Source organism: Polistes dominula, unplaced genomic scaffold, assembly GCF_049000335.1.
Source record: "Polistes dominula isolate Pdom_NZ unplaced genomic scaffold, Pdom_raw_medaka contig_31, whole genome shotgun sequence".
NCBI classification, from domain to species: domain Eukaryota; kingdom Metazoa; phylum Arthropoda; class Insecta; order Hymenoptera; family Vespidae; genus Polistes; species Polistes dominula.
The window spans coordinates 4,695,262-4,716,864 of record NW_028300925.1 but is presented as its reverse complement, the minus strand read 5'-3'; the positions used below and the strand labels follow the sequence as shown (position 1 = coordinate 4,716,864).

Genomic DNA, 21,603 nt, shown 5'->3' with positions numbered 1-21,603 from the left:
AATTAATCTTTCATTAATTTTCTCCTGATCTTCAAATCTCTTGTATAAGTTTCTTAAGAATTTGTGTATACTTCTCCACTCTTGTTCTTTTTAATAATTTAAAAAATATTATATTATCACAATAAATAAATTATCCTTTTATTTCTTAATATATATATATATATGTATATATATAGATATATCTCTTACTTAAATATACAATTAAATTGTCGTCCCGCCAATAAAACTTGTGTTGTTTTTAATGTTGAGGTTAGAAATATGGAACTTTAGTTGTATTATATTTTTGACTATTAGATAAGAAAAATGGTTTATGAAAACGTTTATCATACTAAATGAGGTCAAATTATATATATAAAATGTTTGTCACGTTTTTGACAATAATCATTCTTTGCTACGCATACTTTGTAAAATCGCGAAGACGACGTTTGCCGATGACTTTGAACTGTCACCATTTTGATAAACAAACATGGTTATTGGTTACACGTGACGCGACATGCACGTAGTAGTTCGAGTGGTATATTTAAATTTCAATTCATTCATCTCAATTTTTTTCTAATTTCAAGTTATAGAATAATTGTATTCACGCGTAGAAATTTCTTTATTCTTTTATTATAAATATTTAAAAACATCCGTATATGTGTATTTTAATATTTGGGCATAAATATATCATTATTTTATCTATCTCAAAAAAATCCGGCATAATAAGTATACTATCATTACATTGAATTATTTTTTCTTTGTGTGATGGATAATTAATTACTTTGACTAAGTAAATGAATGTTATTATTATTATTACTTTTTTTCTTTTCGTTTTCTTTTTTATTCAAAGATCGGATCATTCATATTAGATAATTGCGCACTGGTCCGATCCATTCGGTGGAAAAAGTAGATTTCTGTACATATTGGTTAGCAATGGACGTTCGCTCTTACAAGAAAGATTTAAAAACTTTATTAACGGGTGGTTGTCGATTTTGAATATAATAATAATGATAATAATAATGATAATAATAATAATAATATTAATAATAATAATAATAATAATAATTTCGTTAATTAATAATAGCCTACCAGAGGCGGTTTTTATCAGTTATGTTTTTTAATGTTTTCCTTCTCACGAGAGCGATTTAACATCCACTAACATCAAGAATAAAAGTAGGTCTAGTCGTACTGATAAATTTGAACTCTTACGATTACTTTCGCTTATTATAAATATTCTTATGTACTATACCTACACTTGAAAATCTGTCATTCGATATTTCTTATCTTTGTTTTTCATTCTTTACCATCAAATATGATTTTTTTTATATCTTGCATATAAAATAATATATTTTATATACTAAAGTGAATATGTGATTTATCTTTTGTTTTCATTTTATTATTTTGTTGTTGTGTCATTTTCGTTTGCAATCATCATTATGATATAATTATAATTATTAATATTATTATTGCGTGTAGAGAATTTCATTTCTTTTTTAATATTAGCATTATATTATGTACAAGAATAGAAATAGGAAGCAAAAAATTTTATTATCCCATGATCCCTTTGCATTAACTAATCTAGCAAACAGACCGTTCACATGACACCAAACAGGATTTGTTTTTTTTTTAAATCTGTTTTTTACTGTCTTCTTTAATAGGGCATACGTTTATATGTACATGTTCACATGATATCGTTTGGTCAACCGTATACAGAAAAGTCTTATTGATCAGATAATTTTGAATATTTGGATAAAGAAAATATCTTATAAGATCTTATCAGTAGATGCAGTAGCAGCAGCATAGATATAGTGAACTTGGATTATTTAAACAAACATAACAAAAAACTTTAAGGAAAGATTAACACGTGATCGAGAAATTGCATCGTGTGAACGTTAAGTCCTTCGTACTATTAAAATGTTAAAACATGTTGGGATGTGTGTATCGATTCCTAAGTTTCATGATACATGTCACAATGTATTTAAATCGGTATCAGAAGTACTTACAACAATACAACAAAAAGTGTTTTGACATTAATATCACGCAATAAATACGATGAGAAGAATCAATAATGTGGAAGCAAATTGAAATTGATGCACATTTCATAAAACCTCGGAGTTGATGCATGCTCGCATCCCAACATGTTTTGATGTGTGTAAAGGCGGACTTTTATTAACATTCGGCGCAGATTTAGCAAAATTATCAAAATACGGTCAAAAAACCTGGATAGTGTGAACGTACTGTAATGCACCTATGTTAAATTGCGCGTCAACTTGTCATGTCGTCATTCAATTGAAATAATATCCTGAGAAATGGATAAGATAGACAATCAATTCGATCACATAGAACATTTCTTTTTAAAATTGATATATATGATATTTGTAGAGTATATGTTAGAATTGACTGTTACCTTGGTATCAAGAACTTTATGATTTCGTTCGTATTACCGATCTATGTCTGAAGGAATTAATTAATAATTTAAGAAATATATTTAAAAAAAATTTAAGTCACTATAAATATTTTAAGAATATTTAAATAAATTTAAATGTTTTCTTTTCATCAAAATTGCTCTAATAAATATTTATGAAGGAAAAATAAAGATAATAATAATAATACAAAAGAATATACAAAAATTTCAAAGAAAATCAAAATCACGCTTATATACGTGTTTCTCAGTATAAGTTATTATGTTTTACGAACGAATATAATCGAATACTTATAATCAAGTATATATCTTTTGTTTCTATCGTATAAAAGTCGAAAAAAAAGTGATTTTCGGATTATGGGATGATGGTCTTAAGGTAACAAATATCTGTACATCACGTGCCCCTTTAGCACATAAGTTACCTAAGCTTATTTAAATTCGATTTAAATAAAGACCTCTGTAATAATTCCGTCGAGTAGATGCTATTATTTATCAGGGATTCGCCCCACCATCTTTTTTCGTCTCTTCATTCGAAACATTCATTTTTTCGTCCTTATCATTCTCTAAAATATAAAATAACATTTATTATATAATTATTTAAAAAAAAAATAAAAATAGAAATAATAAAAAATATAAAGATCCTTTACATTATTTTTTATATTCTCTTTAAATTAAATTAATCGGTTTTAAATTTGAAATTAAAATGTTGTTTTCTATATTATTTTTCTTTCTAACTTTGCAATAATTATGAATATAACTATTATCGGGTCGTTTATGTAAAGACCCGATATTGAACGACGATATAAAGGAAGTCATACAATGCAACAATACGTATTTTTATGAGTGAATTTATATGAAATGTATACTTGCGTCAAATCATGTAATAACAAAAGGATTCAACATTTTGTCTCATTTATTATTTAACCGAGAACCTCTATTAATATTATTTTCATTAAATGATAAAAATATAACTTTAGTTAAAGTTATGGTATAAAAAAAGGTATCGTAAATTATTGATAGGGGTTTAGCGTTTTAATAACAATGCGATAAATACCTTTAACTTCAGATTTGATATCCTCTTCCTTTTTTATATCACTATCTATACCTTCCTGACCCTTTTCCAGTCTTGGTCGTTTTCTGGAATTCTTTAGAAGATAATACTTTAATATAACGATAATATAAAATATGATTATTTATTGTCTATGCTTTAACAGTATATTATGTAACAATAAAGCAGAACATACTTTGAAAGACCTGTTGTCTCTTCTACCACCATCACCCTCGTCTTCGCTATCGCTATATTCATTTTCATGTTGTATCCTTTTGTCTAAATCTCTTTGCGATAATCTTTCGTCGGGATTTATTTTCTCCTCTGCTTCGGAATCTTCGATAACAGCACCATCCTCTGGAATTGCTTGCACTTGAACACCCGGCGCGTGAGGCAACATTCTTAAGTTTTCAAATAATCTTGTTCTACGATAAAATAAAACGATGAACATATAATTTGGTTGTTTCATAACTTAATATATGTATATATATATATATATATATATATAATAACTTAATAATTACTTTATCTTTTCAAGGTATTCAGGTGTGTTTTGATTAGCCATATTTGATGGGCTTATATGTAACTTGAAATCAGGTCCAAAATATTCAAAATAGTCATTATATGGAAGTTCATTAGCTATTTCTGTTCCTAGAGCAACAGATGTTTCATACGTCCAACATCTAGATACATTCCTTATTGTATAGCCACCTCCTCCAACCATTAAGAATGGTAGATTATATTTCTTAACAAATTCTACACATTTACCATGTCCTCTTACTGTTAAATTAAAACAGCCAAGTCGATCACCTATTACAAATAACAAATTAATATCCAATAATAATAAATGCGTAAAAATGTTAGAAATGTAATTGCACATATATATTAAATGTACCTGTTAAGGAATCTGCTCCACATTGTAAAACAACTGCTGACGGTTGGAAAGTTTCCATAACTTTTGAAATTATGGGTACAAAAATGGACTCATAACTTTCATCATCCATGCCATCCCGTAAAGGTATGTTGACTGCATAATATTTACCCTATTCATAAGATAAGATAAAATGAATTAAAAGATAATTTATTATAATTAAGCAAAATGATCTTTGATTTTGTAACACTAGAACTACCAAACCAGTCATTTTGACTGGTTTTGGTAGATATAGCTACGTTTCAACTGTCTGTAATTCTAGTTTTAAAATTAATTTATTTAACTTCTTACCTTGCCAGCACCAATGTCTCTGAGATCTCCCGTACCAGGAAAATACTCTCCATATTTATGAAAAGAAACAGTCATTACTCTATCCGTTGTGTAAAATGCTTCTTCAACACCATCACCGTGATGAACATCGATATCAATGTATAAAACTCTTTGATGATATTTAAGTAATTCCAAAATTCCGAGTACAATGTCATTTACATAACAGAAGCCTGATGCTTCGCTCTTCTTAGCATGATGTAATCCACCACCCCAATTAATACAAATTTCTGATGCTTGTTTATTAAGTTTTACTGCAGCTGCTACAGAACCACCGGCTGACAATTGGCAGAATTCATACAAACCATCGAAAACTGGACAATCTTCACCCACGTTAACTATTTTTCAAATAGTTAAATATTATTGTTTTTAAATATATAAAAAATTACAGACAAATGTATAACAAATATTTAAATTAATACGATTCTTACATCTCTGCATTTGTTTGTTATATTCCGACATATTGTCTGGCCTGATAGATCTTAAAAATCTAATATACTCATCGCTATGGAACTTTGTCATTTCATCAGCAGTAGCTTTATGTGGTCTCTATATAAAAAAAAAATAAATTATGAATAATTAATAATAATTATTAAAAAAAAAAAAAAAAAACACTTTATGAAAGTGTTTTTTGTAATCATTGTAATTATCATAATTTTGTAACATCAATTATCTCATTGTTACTAACAGATAAACTAACAAGTGACAATTCTTACATAAATTTCCATCTTTCTGTAAAGACCATAGTTCAGTAGTAAATTATGTGTCATCCTTATGCGATGTGGTTTCATAGGGTGGCCTTGACCATAATAATAATTTCCAATATCGCCTGAAAATTAATTAATTAAACACATTTAATCATGTTTGTAACAATAATTTTGTTATTAGTTACTGAAGGTACGATGCTACGGTGCACTGAAGTTTATCTGAAGATCTCGAGATTTACGTATATAGATTTGATAATATTTATAGATATATATTTTCAGACTAAACATTGGTCGAACACAATTACGAATATTGATGAATGAAATAATAGCTATGACGTGAATTGAATTTTTCTGAATAAATTTAAATATTCCTCATATAACCTACAACTTTCTTAACCAAAACGAAACCGTAAATCAATGATAAATTAATAAAATATTATTTTATTTTAAGTAAATGGAAGATAAAAAAATATAAAAAAGTAAAAGCAATTTCTTCAGTAAAAATTAGTTAATCGCCTAAAATTTTATACAGAAAAATCATAAATCATGAGTGTTACATTTTCATATTAGATTACTTCGAATTAGAAACGACAGAATTAAAATTGTAAATTGCAATAATTATACAAGAAGTACCTATTTTTTTAAATAATTTCAATAATTTCAATAATGTCAACAAATATCACAATACATGCATATAACGTGAGAGATTTTCAAGTGTACATCGGTAATCCGTAGTGTTATGGCTGACGCCAACTTGCCTCTGAAAAGTACGGTGATACGAAGCGTTACTTGAAAATTTCTCGACTTAACGATAAAAAAATCATGCAAACATATAAATAACATGATTAAATTTCAACGTGTAATGTATACAACGCGTCGCTATTATGTATTTTGAACTAAAATTTGATTATTGTAACAAATATAAGACAAAAAGCTAATATAAAAATATAAATGCTGTGTACGTGCTGATAGAAGCGCGAACAGCACAAACACACATTTCGATGACTATCAGTGTGTGTATACGAGCTTTTCGCGGGTCAACTAAACACTTAAGAAATTAGTTATTATTTTTAACTTACTGTCATAATAATAGCAAACTCGCTTTTTTCCGTGAGACATTGTAGACATTTTTTATAGGTTTTCTTCAAATGATTACAACAAAAATTATGAATCAAACGCGAACCGCGGAGTGTCGCCGTGTTAACTACTAACAGACCACAGCGTCACTGGCTTTCCGTTTTACGCATGCGTTTCTTCACGTAGATCAAGTTTCGCGTTTGACGCATAGGTGGCATTGAACTTCCGAATTAAATATGAACCTTATTAAAAGAATTAAATATATATATATAAATATAATATAATATATATATATATATATATAAATATATATATATACATGTATATTTATATATATATGTGTGTGTGTATATATATTTATTGTTTTTTAAATTAAATATTGTTATTATTATATGAAATTTTATATTACGTTCCATTCGTTAATTTAATATTATAATTACTTTAATAATACATTCATTTGATTATTATAAATACTAATAGAAGATGTTTCCGATTGGTAGCAACAAGGGAAATCATTGGTCAATTATTGAGAGGTGATTCATGAAAATAGAAATTTAGTTAGTAGTTGAAAGCAATTAAAATATAAAATTAATATGTTTAAGGCTCGTTTTCAACCTTTTATTCAAAACAATCACTTCAATGATAAATTAAAACAAATTTTGTCATCAATCATTTAAAAAAAAAATGATCAAAACAGATTGGGTAATATTTATCGAAATAATATTTTATTTATTATTTTAAATAACAAATTATTCACAATTAAAATAAAAAATATTTCAAATAAGATATGATGTTTCTATGAGTAATATATTTTATTTTGATAATTTCAAATATAAAATAAAATACTTTATCTATGAATTATAAGAATTATATTTTGAATAGTCTTTGGCCTGAAGATAAATTGTGAAATAAAACATTATTAAAAATAGTATTTTAAACAATTTTACAATAAATGAAATATTTTATTTAAAAAAATACATGCATAATGCAAAATAAAATATTTATTTATTATTTCTAATTTAAAATAATATTTTCCCCAACTCTCTGGATCAAAATTGTCGGCAAACACATTCTACCACCCATTTTCAAACTGAAAGGTAAGAAGATAAAGATACATACATACATACATACGTATTATTAAATATATGTATACTAGATATTAATAAAAATATTTTATAAATTCTTTTCACGCACGTGTCCGAAAATAACTTTTACATCGCGTATGTACATATACATATTTAAATAAATTTTATTTTGCAATTTGTACAACCTCACTGTATACACACACACACATATAATTAAAATAAATCTTATCGTAGGATAGTTCTTAATTATGATATAATGACTTTAATTCGTTTCCAAATTTCACAATGAGCTGCCAAAATTTTGAGTAAATAATTATAATGTCATTAAATATCACACACATCACGTGCGCGCACACACGCACGCACACACACCTGAACGTTCAATTTTAATAACTTTTTAATGACTAGGTTAATGAACTGTGTAAGTCATGCAATAATCTTAAAAGACTACATGAATATAAAACAAAAAACAAATATCCAAAACATCACATTTTTTCCTAAAGAAAAATTTTCTAAACAATTTGTTCAATTCATTTAAATGCAATAGCATCCATATTGGCAGTATAATTTTTCTTTTCTTCGATTAATCAATTATAATATTCGTATATTGATGATAAATTATAAAGATTTAAAAAAATTTTCTGTCGTTATAGCTAAATGAGTACATACGTATGTATAATAAATGTATACAGAGCAGTGTAAATAGGATCTCATTTTGTACGATTATACAGAATACCATTAATTAGTTCATATGCTGTTTAAATGTCTCAATCAAAGTATTTCATACTTTTAAAGAAAAGATACTTCGTGATTTGTCTGAATTATCTTTGTGTATGCTTGTTTTTTTATATCATAATTTAATATCCATGCATATAACAAAGTGTATATGCATATTTTATACGAAGACAGTTTACAAATTATTCTTTTAATAAATTATAATATCTTACATAGATTATCGTAAAGTTGAGAGTTTACTGAATCATTTGCTGTTAGTATCTATTTTATATAAATAAAATACTTGCACATAGTTATAACAATTAAGATATGTTATAGCAGAGACATACAAAATTGGCTTACTAAGTCAATCGTTCCTTATACCAATATTTCTTTTTATTTTTTCTAAATAGATTTTTACAACAATTATATGTATATATTTTATTTGTATCGAGTAAGTATACTCGATTAAAGTTGATCGAATAACAGTAACGAATATTTTTCTCTGACAAAAAATTTGCACGTCTCTGTATTACATTTTTATCATTATTGTATAAAGGGTATAAAAAAATTCATAAAATTTGAATACATACTTGTAACGTTAAAAAAAAATTAACATTAAAAATTTAGATTTTTAAAACAAAATCGTAATCTTCCATAACAGAGTTAAATGTTACGAAAAACTTTAGTAATATTTAAAGTATTATCTCAAATATATTTTCTTTTTATAAGAAATATTTAACTTACGTTACAACATATTATGTATACTTTAAAAAATATTGATAAAAATGTAGTTCAGTATACTTCGAAAACACAATTATATTTACTATACGAAACAGTTTTATCAAATTAAATCAACTAACATAAGATAAATTATTGAAAATGAACTTCGAATGTTCTATTAGTTACAATATGTAAATATATATACACACTCGCCACATATCCAATAATAATAAATGTAAATGAAAATTGCAACAAGAATTCTTTTTCTTTTCTCAAATAAAGTTCATTATCATTTACTTGGCAGGATTATTTTAGTTTAATAGAATAGATATTTTTCGAATAAAAACAATATTATTTCACAAATGACAAATGTATATTTGCTGCATAAAAATAATGCAGTCTATCTAAGAACAGACAGTCAAAGATAGACTTTCTTAACAAAGGTAAAAACCCTGAAAGCCTATCTTCGTAGTTGGATATCTTTTGTGTTTTGTTTTTTTAAACACATATACAATATATCTAACGATCAATATTTTAATACGACTAGTACTTATCGTTTACAAGTTATTATAACTATTCAAATTTCAGAAATTACAGAAATATACTTTGCGATTTGGGAAGTAGTTGCCATAATAAATTTGAAGGGAAGGAAGCATTCTAAGAATTTTTGCACGATCTGAAGTTTCGTAACGACGAATTAGAAACTCTTAAGATATGCAATCATAATACATTAGATATAACTTATTTTAAAGGTCTTTCCATAACGATAAGATCTCTATGTGCAATAGAACTTTTAAATATCTTTATCTTTGCTATATTATATCATTTGCATATAATGTCGAAATTTTTTGATCACATCATCACATTGTCATGTATCTTTCCTTTCTTCCTATGACTTATATTTTCCTTTTTCCATTGACCTTCTCTTTTTAAATCTTATTCACAGACATATTCTACGGATATGCACGCATATATTGCCGCATATCTATTATTTTCTTTACAAAACACTTAACGAAAAGCCTTCATAGTGAAAAAAACTTAAGGAAAGTTTGAGGCGGTATTGGAACATGAAGAGAAGCTTGATCTACATCGGCTAACTTCTCTTGAAATGCTGGATCCTGATCAGCAATACATGGATGGCCCAAGGATCTCCAAAATAAGCAACGACAATTGCGGCATAATTGTATCATTTCTGCGTATTCTTCTCGCAAACCGAATGACCTAGACAATGATAATTACAAATTAGTTAACTTTAAATTAACTCAAAATTTATCTATATAAATATATGTGTGGAACAAAACGCCTCCATGCCAAACTTAACATTATAAGCATTCGTGAAGAAAGATTGGGTCGGTGGGCCCTGGATAGCTCAATGGATAAGAGCAGTCGCCCGGAAATAGAAAGATCCGGGCTCGAGTCTCAGTTCAGTCTGTCTAAGTGCTCCAGTCTTTTTTCACGAATCTTACATATATTTATTTACCTCCTAGCGATAGTAAATATAGTCTTCCAATCTTTCTCCGGATTATTTTGTCTGGTAGTAGCTATTTGTTGTGGAGTAAAATGATATTGTGCTAGTTCTCGCCATATTCTTTGTTCTTGAGCTAAAACTGCGAGGTGTTCGCATGCTTCTGATGAAGCTTCGATGTCCTGCGGGTCGCTTAATCGAAGAAGAACTTCTCTGCGACATTCTGCTGGTAAATCTGACCATTGTGGTTGTTGCTCCTCGTCTGGCTATATAATGATTTTAATTTAAAATCTTTTACATAACTAACTGTTTAATTTATAGAATATAACTATTGTTATATTAATAATCATATTTAACAAATTTAAGTAACCAACCAAGCAAATATATTTCTAACAATTTACCTGAGTTATAGTGATAGACGAGGCAATTTGTAAGATCCTTTCCAAAGCTGCTTTATGTTTTTCCCATAAAATTACTGAGCCTAGAGGTCTTCCACCCCAACAACATCCAGCACTGAATGCTCTAACTCTTTCGATTAATCGTCTTAATCTTCCAGTTTGTTGTTGCGATAAGGATACTGATGAAAAATCATTGAAAATGTATTGCAAGATCAAACTAACAGTTTATATGAATCGTTGATTTGTATAATTGATTTACTTCATTAAAAAAAATGTAGAAAAAATTGATAAAATTGTATACATTGTCATATCATTTAATATTCAATAAATATACAAAATTTTTGTATTCAATGATGTTTACTATTAAGGAAATTAATTTTAAATATGGAAAGTTAAGCATCAATCAAGTATAATTTGGTAGAAACATTTGTAAAAATTCGAAAAATGGAAATAATTCTTTTAGACTAAATGGCTCATATTAAATTTGAATTTATTTTTGAGGGATCATTCTGGTTAACACTTATTTGACCGCTCGTTTTTGAGGCTGCTGTTTAGTTATTACCGGCTTAGATGCGCATACTTTTGTTTCTAGCAATAGAAAAGTCAATTAATCGGCTAACTGTCGATGAGCGTTGGCAATAAAAGCCGATGAATCGGCTAGCGGTAAAAAAAGTGTTAAAAAATATTAGAAATATCGATTTTTTCATCATAATATGAGAAAGTAAATGGCCCTTTAATTATCAAATTAAGTTTTTCCTTACCTTCCAATGCTACTTCTTCTAACATATTAAAAAGGACTCGTTGAGCACAGCCACTCAAACCACCCATTCTGTGACTAACTAGAAGATCCAAAAGTCTTACGATGTAATTAAATCGACGACAGTCATGTACCGCCGATAAAAAGTCTAATCTCTTCAAAGCGTCACTTAATCCATTAAAACCGGCGATCTGTAAAAAATGACGTTTAAATATTTATTAATATTTAATATACTTTCAATAAAAACTCTATTTCTATTTAAAATCGAATTTAACTTTAAAATGACGATTCATAACTTCATTTGTTTTTTTTTTTAATAAATAATGGATTGCCTGGAAAGTTGATGTCAATTTATAAATATATATATATATATATATTCTGTATAAAAATCGGCATGAACTTTTTGGGCAACCGAATACTTCACAATAGTAATATTATATACCTGATGTGATTGGAAAATTAAAAACAAAAATAAGAATTAAAAAAAATATATAGTTTATAATACACTTAAAGTCTATAAATACCAAGTGTAATACTACGTATCGTCGCATACTATTTCTAACGAAGACCCATTGGTCACGTTGTATTTCCTTTCTTCTCCCTTCATACGATTTTTTCACCCTCTAGTAAAGCATGACAGACGAATGACCGACCGGCTTCTTAAGAGGCCAATCCCATTTCTTCCATCTTTCACGAGTCCGTGCTAAAAATAAAGACATCTGCGGAAGGAGTCACTCACCTCACGTGTGCACTTCAACGTGATGTGGCAATGCGGTTGGACGGCATTTTCTAAAATCATGAAAAATAAAATAAAACAAAATGTATATATATATTATATATACTTACATATACATGTATGTATAGGGTATTCCAATTTTTTCCATAAAATTTTATCAGCATATTTTATAATTGAAAATAAGAATAAAATTTTATATAAATATGGACTTTGAAATGCCTTTTTAAAAAGTTGTAATAAAAATACTAAATGATAACGGACCGCTGTTTTCTCGATATAACATAAGAACACATTGTTGGTAGCTATTTGATCATTTATTATTTAGTATAAAAGATTAACAGCAGTCTCTTTTAGATTTCTTAAGAAATGAATTACAGTTAGAATTGGTAAGAAACATTCTATTATTATTTCGTCAACATTTATGATTACAATTATATATATGGTTGTCTAGTTAAATAATTATTATCCCATACACTGAATAGGTCGAAGAGGATCAATTATTTAGCCACTAATATCATGAGAAATCACGTCAATGGATTTGTACTTGTGGCAAACAGCAAAAGCAAAAGTTTATCAAACACAAATTAATACGCGTAGGGAATTAATGTGAAGGATTTACGACGTATTTGCTGCAATTAAGGAAAATGGACAAGAGATTAGTAATGCAATAAATTGTATTCTCCATAGACACCAGGTCTGCATTCATAATAACAGACAATATTTAGAAATGGAATTGTAATTTCAATCGATAATCTATTCCTATGTGGTATCCAATAACTGAGTAGTCTGTTGTAATTTTGTATTTTTTTTTATAATTTTTAAAGGCCCATGTTTATATAACATTTGTTTTTTATTTTTATTTATAAAAAATACTGGTTTAATTTTGCGGATAAAACTGAGACACCTTGCGTACATACATATATTATTTTAACTTACTCACTAAAATGAAATATAAAATAAAACAAACAAAATATAAAAGCAAGTTAAAAAAAAATTGATGCTTGAAACTTGGCTTTTAAAATAGAATTTTGCTCGGGCTATTGAACGACAGAGAGGAAAAGTACACTTTCCCTTTCTAATTTCTTTGTCCTCTTCTATTTTTTATCCTCAGTTCATCGTAATGATCTTCCCACTCGAAACCGACGAACTTGAAATTACGCTGGGATGAAAACGAAGGTCGGAACTTACTCTGCTAATCGATAACAAACCACCCCACTTCTACGCCCTTCTATTTCCTTTATTGTCTCTTTCCTTTCATTCAAAAATTAATCACTCTGACTGCGATTAATCAAGATCATTGTAATTTTTTTATAACTAATATCCATATATTTAATATACTCTAATATATCTTATTTGATAAACACACAAAATAAAATTACTGTGTAAGGAAAATGAAAAATAAAAAATATAAAATATTTTTTATTGTTTTTATTGTTTTATTATAATAAAATATTATTATATTTATAAAATGAAAAATATAAAATATTTTTTATTTTTAAATATGCACAATATATGTGAAATTTTCTGTAAACTAATTAATATGCATTTCTGCAGCTGTATACAAAGTAAATAAACTATGTAAATAAAACGTCTACATAAAATACCGTGTAAATGTGAATTGCATAAAACAAAACTACCATGTAAAAAGAAACCTATATGTATATATATAACGAGTTATCAATTTTACCAAAGTAATAATCCTTCATGGACTAATTTATTTTTGAGTCCTAACTCAAAAATACCACGTCTAGGGGGGTTCGAAGAAATATTTCAAATAACAGTAATTGTTTTTTTTCTATAGAATATATTGTCGCTATAAAAAAGTAGGTCCAGTAAATAAATAAATAAAAAGAGGAAAAAAAAAGAAAGAAAAACACAATTGACCTTTAAATGGCCTTGAAACCTTCCGCTAAATAAAGAACAATAAATGCCATAATATTTCACCCTTGAAATCAAATAGCTATTGACCGAATAATTTTTATTAAAAATACTATTTTTTCAAGATAACAATTTGTAATATTACCTTTTTTTAAATATCTGGTAAATATAATAATATATTATTATATTAAATTAAGGACTTAAAAAATTATTTTAAAATTTATATGTATATATAAACTAAGAAATAATTTTGTAGCGTGATAATTGTATAATTACAATAAATAATAATATAATAAATTAAATGTTAAAAATTATAGCTATACATATATGTATAAAGTTAAGTTAAAAAATTGTATGCTTATTTGTCTCTAACAGCTTTGAAACTACATCTAAAAATAAAAGTGAGTTTGATCGAAAATAAAAATTGTTTCTATGCTAGGCTCAAAACTTTTCAAATCTACCTAAGTATATTCTAATTTGCGTGAATTCAAAATTTGACATGACGTGAATAAAAGGATAAATCAATCAAACTTTGTAATACTTTGAAATTATTATTATTACTTACCTTTTTTTCTATCCTTCTCCTTCTTGTCTCCTGCATCTTTTTCACCTCTGAAAAAAAAGAAATTACAGAACGAATTTTCCAATAATTCTTATTAATGTTTTACACATACATGTAAATCTATATTTCATTTATTGCATTAGCATTTTCTAAATGTTATCGTAATAAGTTTTTCTAATAGCTCATATCAAATTGTTTCTCTAGTTCCGATGAGTTAAGGTCGATGAATCGCAGATGAGGTCGTTTTAAAAGACCTTGCACTAATCCGCTTACGTAGCACTGGGAGAGAAACCTCACACCATTAATCCACGACATTATGTAAGCATTAATACTTCATGACACATTTGATAAAACGATTGATGTTATAATAGAAGAGTTGTATGTATATGTAAGTGAAATATATATATATGTATGTACTCTAAAAATAAAAATAGAAATAAAAAAAAAAATAAAAAATTATATCGAAAAATAAAAGTGAGTTGACCAAAAAAAAAAAATGGTGTCTATGTTAGGCTCTAAATTTTTTAATCCAGCTACGTATGTATTATATTTATCTATGTATTTGATTGCTTGGAAAATTCGTGCCGGTTTATAAATAAATCAAAATATTACAGTGTTATGTCTTGAAATTTTCATTAAAACCGGATTTGAATTTTCCGAACAATTTAATATAATGTTATTTGTGTATTCATGTTTGTACATATATAATCTTATTCATACATACATACATTTATTTGCATATACGATCTATTACATATACATATATATAATATTATATACATAATATGTAATTACTTATACATACACGGTATATATTACATATATATGTTTACATGCATATAACATACATGTTAATACATTATACATAAATCTTGACATTGCAAATATCGATCTAATAGTTCTTATGCATTTATTCTATATAAAAAGGTATCAAGGTTGATTTAAACAGATGATTATTTTCCTAGCTTTGTTACACGCGATCTGTTTAAACTTGATGTTTTCATCGATCTTTTCGCATGTAATATGTACTATACAGGTTACATATTTAGACACTTACGACATTTAATTTATCCAAAGATTATTTACACGTTGTTCATAATATAATAAATACAAACATAGGATTTTTATATATTAATGCAATTACGTGTTCAATGTAATATAGTAACAGTAAAACAAGAAAGAAAGAAAGAAAGAAAAAGAGAGAGAGAGAGAAAGAGAGAGAAAGAACAATAAAGAGAAAGAACGTCACAATCGGGTTGATAAGATTGTCATTGTGGCGTAAGTGGATCAGTAGTGAAAAGAATTCGCAAAGGATGAAACGTAATGGTCGTTCTCATTTTTATTGTATCGCTACTTTTAGCATGTATTTAAAATTGAGGGGAAAAAAAAGAAAAGTAACAATGAGAAGAAAAAAAAAAAAAAGAGAAATATCAACAAATTCAGCTTAACACAAAAATAGAATTTGTAATATTTCAAATGATAGTTGTATAACATCAAAAGTGAGATACGTAATGTAACAATTAGTTTTTTACTATTTTACATATTTATAGAGATACAAAAATTATTGTAATTTTTTTTTTATTATAGCAGTTAAATTTTGACTCTGCAATTAGAAAGTATATTGAATTGTTTGTAATCAGAATCTAATACATTTTTAAATTATAGAATCAAATCTTACACTTTATAATAAAAAAATTAAAAATCTTCAAATGACCTTCACATCTCAATAAATGTTTATTATATCGATTAATCCTTCCGATATCATACAACTTTATATTCAAATATTTTTTCAAACAACAAACAGTTCACAAGTAATTTAATTGATACACTTACAATTAGAGATGAATAAAATTGTAACTGCATAAAATTTTGTTTTTTCTTTCTTTTATAAAATTTGATATAATATTGTATATAAAATATAACATTGCAAGTAGATATTTCAAATATTAAACTTGACAAGCATTTACTTTGCGATGCAGAAGCACGCTCTTAAAGTGACAAATTATTGAGGGATACATTTGTCAAGGCCGAGAGAGCAGGCAGTGTACCGAGAGGAATCATGAAAATAGGTAGAGATCGTATTAGCTAGGTCATGACCTACTTCTATACCAGCATACAACCAACGTCACAGATAACATTTTCTGGATTTCGAGGATTCCAATTATTTACTTCAAGGATACAGCATTATACTATATATATATTGTTCTTCCTTCCTACTTTCTTTTCCTATCTTGATATTACGTGCTCTCATCTATGTATGATTAAGTTATGTATTGTTTAAGACTTTTTAGGGATAACCTAATTGATCGAATTGATAAGATTATCTTTCAAAGATGCAATAAAAAAATTATTATTCCATTCGTTCGATAAGAGTGAACTAATTTTTACATCGACAATATGTTAATATAACAATTTGGATTATTAATATGAAAGATTTTAATATATCCTTGTATTCGTATTTTTCCTATGACTTATACTGATTCTATGTAATTTTAATGAAATTTAATTTATAGTTCATTAAACTTCGATGGAAATTATGGACTATTTAATTTTTAATGATTTATTTAATAGATAAAAAAAATTCAATTTTGTACAAATTCGTCTATTGTATAATTTATATATTATAGACTCTTTGATCTATTATACCGTTACAACTTAATAATTGTAATCCATTTTTAATCCCTGACTTTGATCTCAAGCATTCTTTATTTAACTTCTTTTTCGTTTCTTCGTCAAAGTTGTTGAAAACCCTAAAAGCCATATAATAAAACAATTTAAAAGCTTAACAGTATAAAACAGTCCTTTCTAATTACTTAATGTTTCTTTTATTCAAAACTATTTAAAATCTATTTGAAACTCTTTACCTAATTGTATTTACGATCCGAGTACTTTGTAAGTTAAAACTGCAATAAAATTTCATTTTCAATTCTAAAAATAATCCAAGTATCTTTTAAATTTTTATTTCAATTTACAAGCCAGCTGTAAATAAAATTTACGAAATTCTTCATTTAATATTGTACTATTGTTTAAATTTACAAACGTATTTAACTTATTTGATATTTATATTAATTTTTATAATAGTATTGTTTAATAATTTATGTTAGATATTATACAATTTTTATAATATTATTTATTGCGTATATATTATGTCTTATTAACATTAATTGATTCAATAAACGGAAATGTTTCAAATAAAGATAGCGAGTTCCACCATTTTGTAGTTAACTGTTCCAAATCATATGATACAAAAATCTGAATTTGAATTAAATACAAAATCAAATAGGATATTAAATAATCCATCAAAACTAGAATCAGGCAAAAAGTAAAAATGATTGATATTCTATATCTTGTAACGTTCCAAATTATAAAACATTTAAAGAAAAATACGCAGGAATTAACTTTCTTCTATTTTTTGTCGTCACTGAAAGTTACGATGAAATTAAATTTAAAAAAAAAATAAAAAAATCTTTACCTCAAATTCAAAAAATCATAAGAAAGATTAAGATCAGATGGTTACGAACAATGACTTTTTAATTTACGCATATAATTTTGATAGAACTTGATTTAATGTTAATATTATAAAAATTTAAAAATTAATCAACTTTTCGTAAATACATAAAGAAAAAAAGAACAAAAAATACAAACACACATACATACAGGTATAACAAGTTTTGAAGTGAAGAAAAAAAATAGCTCTAGAAAATTTTCATCCAAACTAGTAATTTAAACAGAGTTTTAAATAGTGCCTACTTAACGTTAGTCACTACGTACGGCTTTCTTCGTTATTAAAGGTAGTTGACCTTATATAATAAAGAAAGAAAGAAGAAAAGAAAAAAAAAGGGAAAACTAGACTGAACTCTCGAGAGTAAGAGGGGAACACGATCTATCGTTGAGCAACATAGAAAGTCTTCCACTTTGCGGTCGGCAGTTTTCTTGTTGCGAAGCCTATGACAACGGCTGATGCATTGTGTCTACTTGCGATTGAAATGAATAAGAAAAAAAGTAAAGAAAATAATAATAATAATAATAATAATAATAATAATAATAATAGTAAATAAAAAAAATTGATATTTCTCAAAAATTGCGTATGCTCATTTATTTGTCCGCCTAATGTAATTAAATTGAAAAGGTATGCATATAAATTTAGTAAAATTCACGTGAACTGCGTCACAGTAAAAAGTGCATACTACAGGAATGTATTAAAAAAAGATGAACTAATTTGCAGAGAGAGAGAGAGAGAGAGAAAGAGAAATATCGAAAACAGAAGTAGTACAGTATCTGTTATTCGATGCTATCACTGTGTCGAGAAACGAGTCCTGCGCTTTGGAACGATTTGCCGTAAATACTTGCACTCTTTGTCGAAAAGATAGGCCAGATGTGCTATTTTTAAATTTTCAATAACTAATGTACAATTTAACGTCTGTTACAAATAATATAACAATATTTTGAAAATCAAAATATAATATATGGTTTGTTAGAAATAATTTACACATTGTCTTAAGGTTTAACGTATAACAAAGAAAAGAGTTTTATTCTTAGAACAAAATAAATAATAGGACATACACAATAATAACCAACATATATTTTAACTAATAATAATTACTTTTCAAACATATGCGCTTATTTGATAATGAGTATATCCTTTTTGGTTTTTTTTTTTATAAAAAAAGAAAGATTTTTAATATAATTTTGATTGAAGATATTCCATTTATATGCAATAGCATTTTTTAATTCATATATATAATATAATATAATTTATATCATATTTATTTGTTCTTTAATTAAATTTATATATTGAACACGTATTGGTATTCATTCTCCTATTGATGAATTTGATACTTGTCCTGTGTTCGAAATAACCGATTCCGGTCCAAACCATTACGCTGTCTCCTCCCATTTGTTGTTGAATCGTGAAAATAACATTGTAACCCATCAGGCTAAATCTGTTTCCGTCTAAGAACAGCACTTTTCTCCATTTCTTTTTTCAATGTGCTTTTTCTTTTGGAAAGTAGCGTAAACATTCCGCTTTATTTCGTCGTTAATGCAAAGTTTTTTTTCGATTTTAGCCTTTTCATATTTGCAACAACTCGACGAATATTCAAAACATTGGAATTTTTTTCTTTGCTTTATGGTTATAAACGAATTCGAAGCCATACGCAAAATTGATCATTTATTGCAATCAAATAACGATGATGGCCTACCAATACTCTTGGCCTACCCAATACTCTAATCTTTAATATTTTAAAAAAAATTATGTATTACCATACGATTTCATTCGATTACTTTCGATATCTTTGCTACCGATAACTGTTGCTCTTTTAATTCAAGAATTTACTTTTTTTTCGATTTGTTTAATTATTTTTCGCGTCTCATACTTACAAATTTGTATGATATTGTATTTTAATTTTTATTCGTTAATAAATTAAAGAATACTGAGTAATCTCTAAACAAATTAACAAAGCGTGCGTGGTATCATTTTAATTTTTAAATTTAATAAAAGGTTTTCTTTCTTATATGCATAAAACTACGATATTTTGATTGATTTCCAATGAACTTCATATTCTGAACTCATAATATTTTTATATTATTCGTCAAATTTGACGTACACCATTGAAAAATTAAATATAACATACCTGGGATATCTTTTTGACGAGGAATGTACCTCAGCTGACAGCTGTTTTTTTTTAAAGAGATAGTAACTCTCATTGAATGCTACTACTTCAAAAGGATTCGCAAGAACGGAAAGGAGAGAGTATGTGTGTACATTTAAAATAAAAGAGTTTCAGATGCATATACATGTGTATATGTGTATGGATATGGATAAAATGTGATGGTGAACGGTACTTACCGAAGTAGAAGTGACAACGTCTTATTATTCGCACACTCTAGGATTTTTTTCTTTTCCCATCCTTCGACCGTTTTAACCCATTCTTCGCCAGGACTACGCCAATCCTTCGATATGAACGGCATACTGGTTCTTTTTTATTATTTTACTTTGACAATCGACTTTTGTAAATAAAGGAAGAGAGGATGACACAAAGAATACGTCAGAAAGAAAAAGAGAGAGAGATAAGAAGGAAGGGTAGAAAGAGAGAGAATCGGAGAAAGACAGGATAGCTTGGTCACGTTCGCCTACGCGAAACACACTGAACAACACCGGCTCGTCTCTCCTTGTTGTTGTTGTCGTCGTCGTCGTAGTTATCTCTTTGGCGAAAAAAGTGGTTACAAGGAGTACCCTCAACGCTACGAGTAAACGTCACGTTTTCTCGATGCGATCGCGGCCAGGACCGTGCGCTTTCTTTCGCGGTCGCACGATCGACCGCGCATGGCTTTGTTTCTATGACGTCAGTCAAGCATCAGCTGTGCGCGAAAGAAACAATGCGACGTTGCCGGCTACTCGGAAGAATGCGTCTATACTCCTGTTCGACGTTATTGGTGGAAATAGCATTCCATGCGCGCGCATGTTTAAAATTTTTTAAATTGCATATACATTTTTTCCGAATACCTTATAAGCGTTAATAATTTTTGCAATAGATTGACAATTAGTCTAAATATTTAAATTACTGATATTATGATTTATTTTATAATATAAATAATAAAATTAAATATATTATAAAATAAGTTCTTTTAAGTTTTTCATTTAGTCCACTCATGTAATCGCTGGTACATACAGTGAATTATTAATAATAAATCTAAATATTTCAATCATTGATTTTATCATTTATTTTTTATTACAATTATTTGTTTTATCAAAAATTAGTACAATTTAAATTTTATTTACTAAAATTCATGAT

At 27.1% G+C, this 21,603-nt stretch overlaps 2 protein-coding genes and 2 long non-coding RNA genes across 5 annotated transcripts; 1 reads left to right on the top strand and 3 right to left on the bottom strand.

Annotated features, from left to right (window-relative positions):
* Positions 1–108: 108 nt before the first annotated feature.
* HDAC1 (histone deacetylase 1) lies at positions 109–6,652 on the bottom strand. The gene is made up of 9 exons (XM_015334938.2): positions 6,494–6,652; positions 5,424–5,536; positions 5,139–5,256; positions 4,672–5,045; positions 4,345–4,492; positions 3,974–4,259; positions 3,646–3,874; positions 3,456–3,546; positions 109–2,964 (listed from the first exon to the last, which is right to left on the bottom strand). The coding sequence occupies exons 1-9, from the start codon at positions 6,540–6,542 to the stop codon at positions 2,894–2,896; spliced, it is 1,479 nt and encodes a 492-aa protein (XP_015190424.1). The 5' UTR covers positions 6,543–6,652; the 3' UTR covers positions 109–2,893.
* Positions 6,653–7,716: 1,064 nt separating this feature from the next.
* Positions 7,717–21,304, bottom strand: LOC107073981 (F-box only protein 32). Of its 2 annotated transcripts, none has more exons than XM_015334974.2 (7): positions 20,658–21,304; positions 14,813–14,859; positions 12,373–12,422; positions 11,638–11,824; positions 10,880–11,055; positions 10,494–10,744; positions 7,717–10,234 (listed from the first exon to the last, which is right to left on the bottom strand). In XM_015334974.2, the coding sequence occupies exons 1-7, from the start codon at positions 20,777–20,779 to the stop codon at positions 10,036–10,038; spliced, it is 1,032 nt and encodes a 343-aa protein (XP_015190460.1). In that variant the 5' UTR covers positions 20,780–21,304; the 3' UTR covers positions 7,717–10,035. The 2 variants fall into 2 exon arrangements, with proteins under 2 accessions (XP_015190460.1, XP_015190461.1); XM_015334975.2 differs by having other exon boundaries at positions 12,187–12,422; positions 20,658–20,709.
* On the top strand, positions 12,432–14,243 carry LOC149032976 (uncharacterized). The gene is made up of 2 exons (XR_016176163.1): positions 12,432–12,755; positions 12,852–14,243. It is a non-coding gene; the product is annotated as an uncharacterized LOC149032976 (long non-coding RNA).
* Positions 17,430–20,651, bottom strand: LOC149032975 (uncharacterized). Its single transcript, XR_016176162.1, has 3 exons — positions 20,443–20,651; positions 17,674–17,788; positions 17,430–17,559 (listed from the first exon to the last, which is right to left on the bottom strand). It is a non-coding gene; the product is annotated as an uncharacterized LOC149032975 (long non-coding RNA).
* Positions 21,305–21,603: the final 299 nt, after the last annotated feature.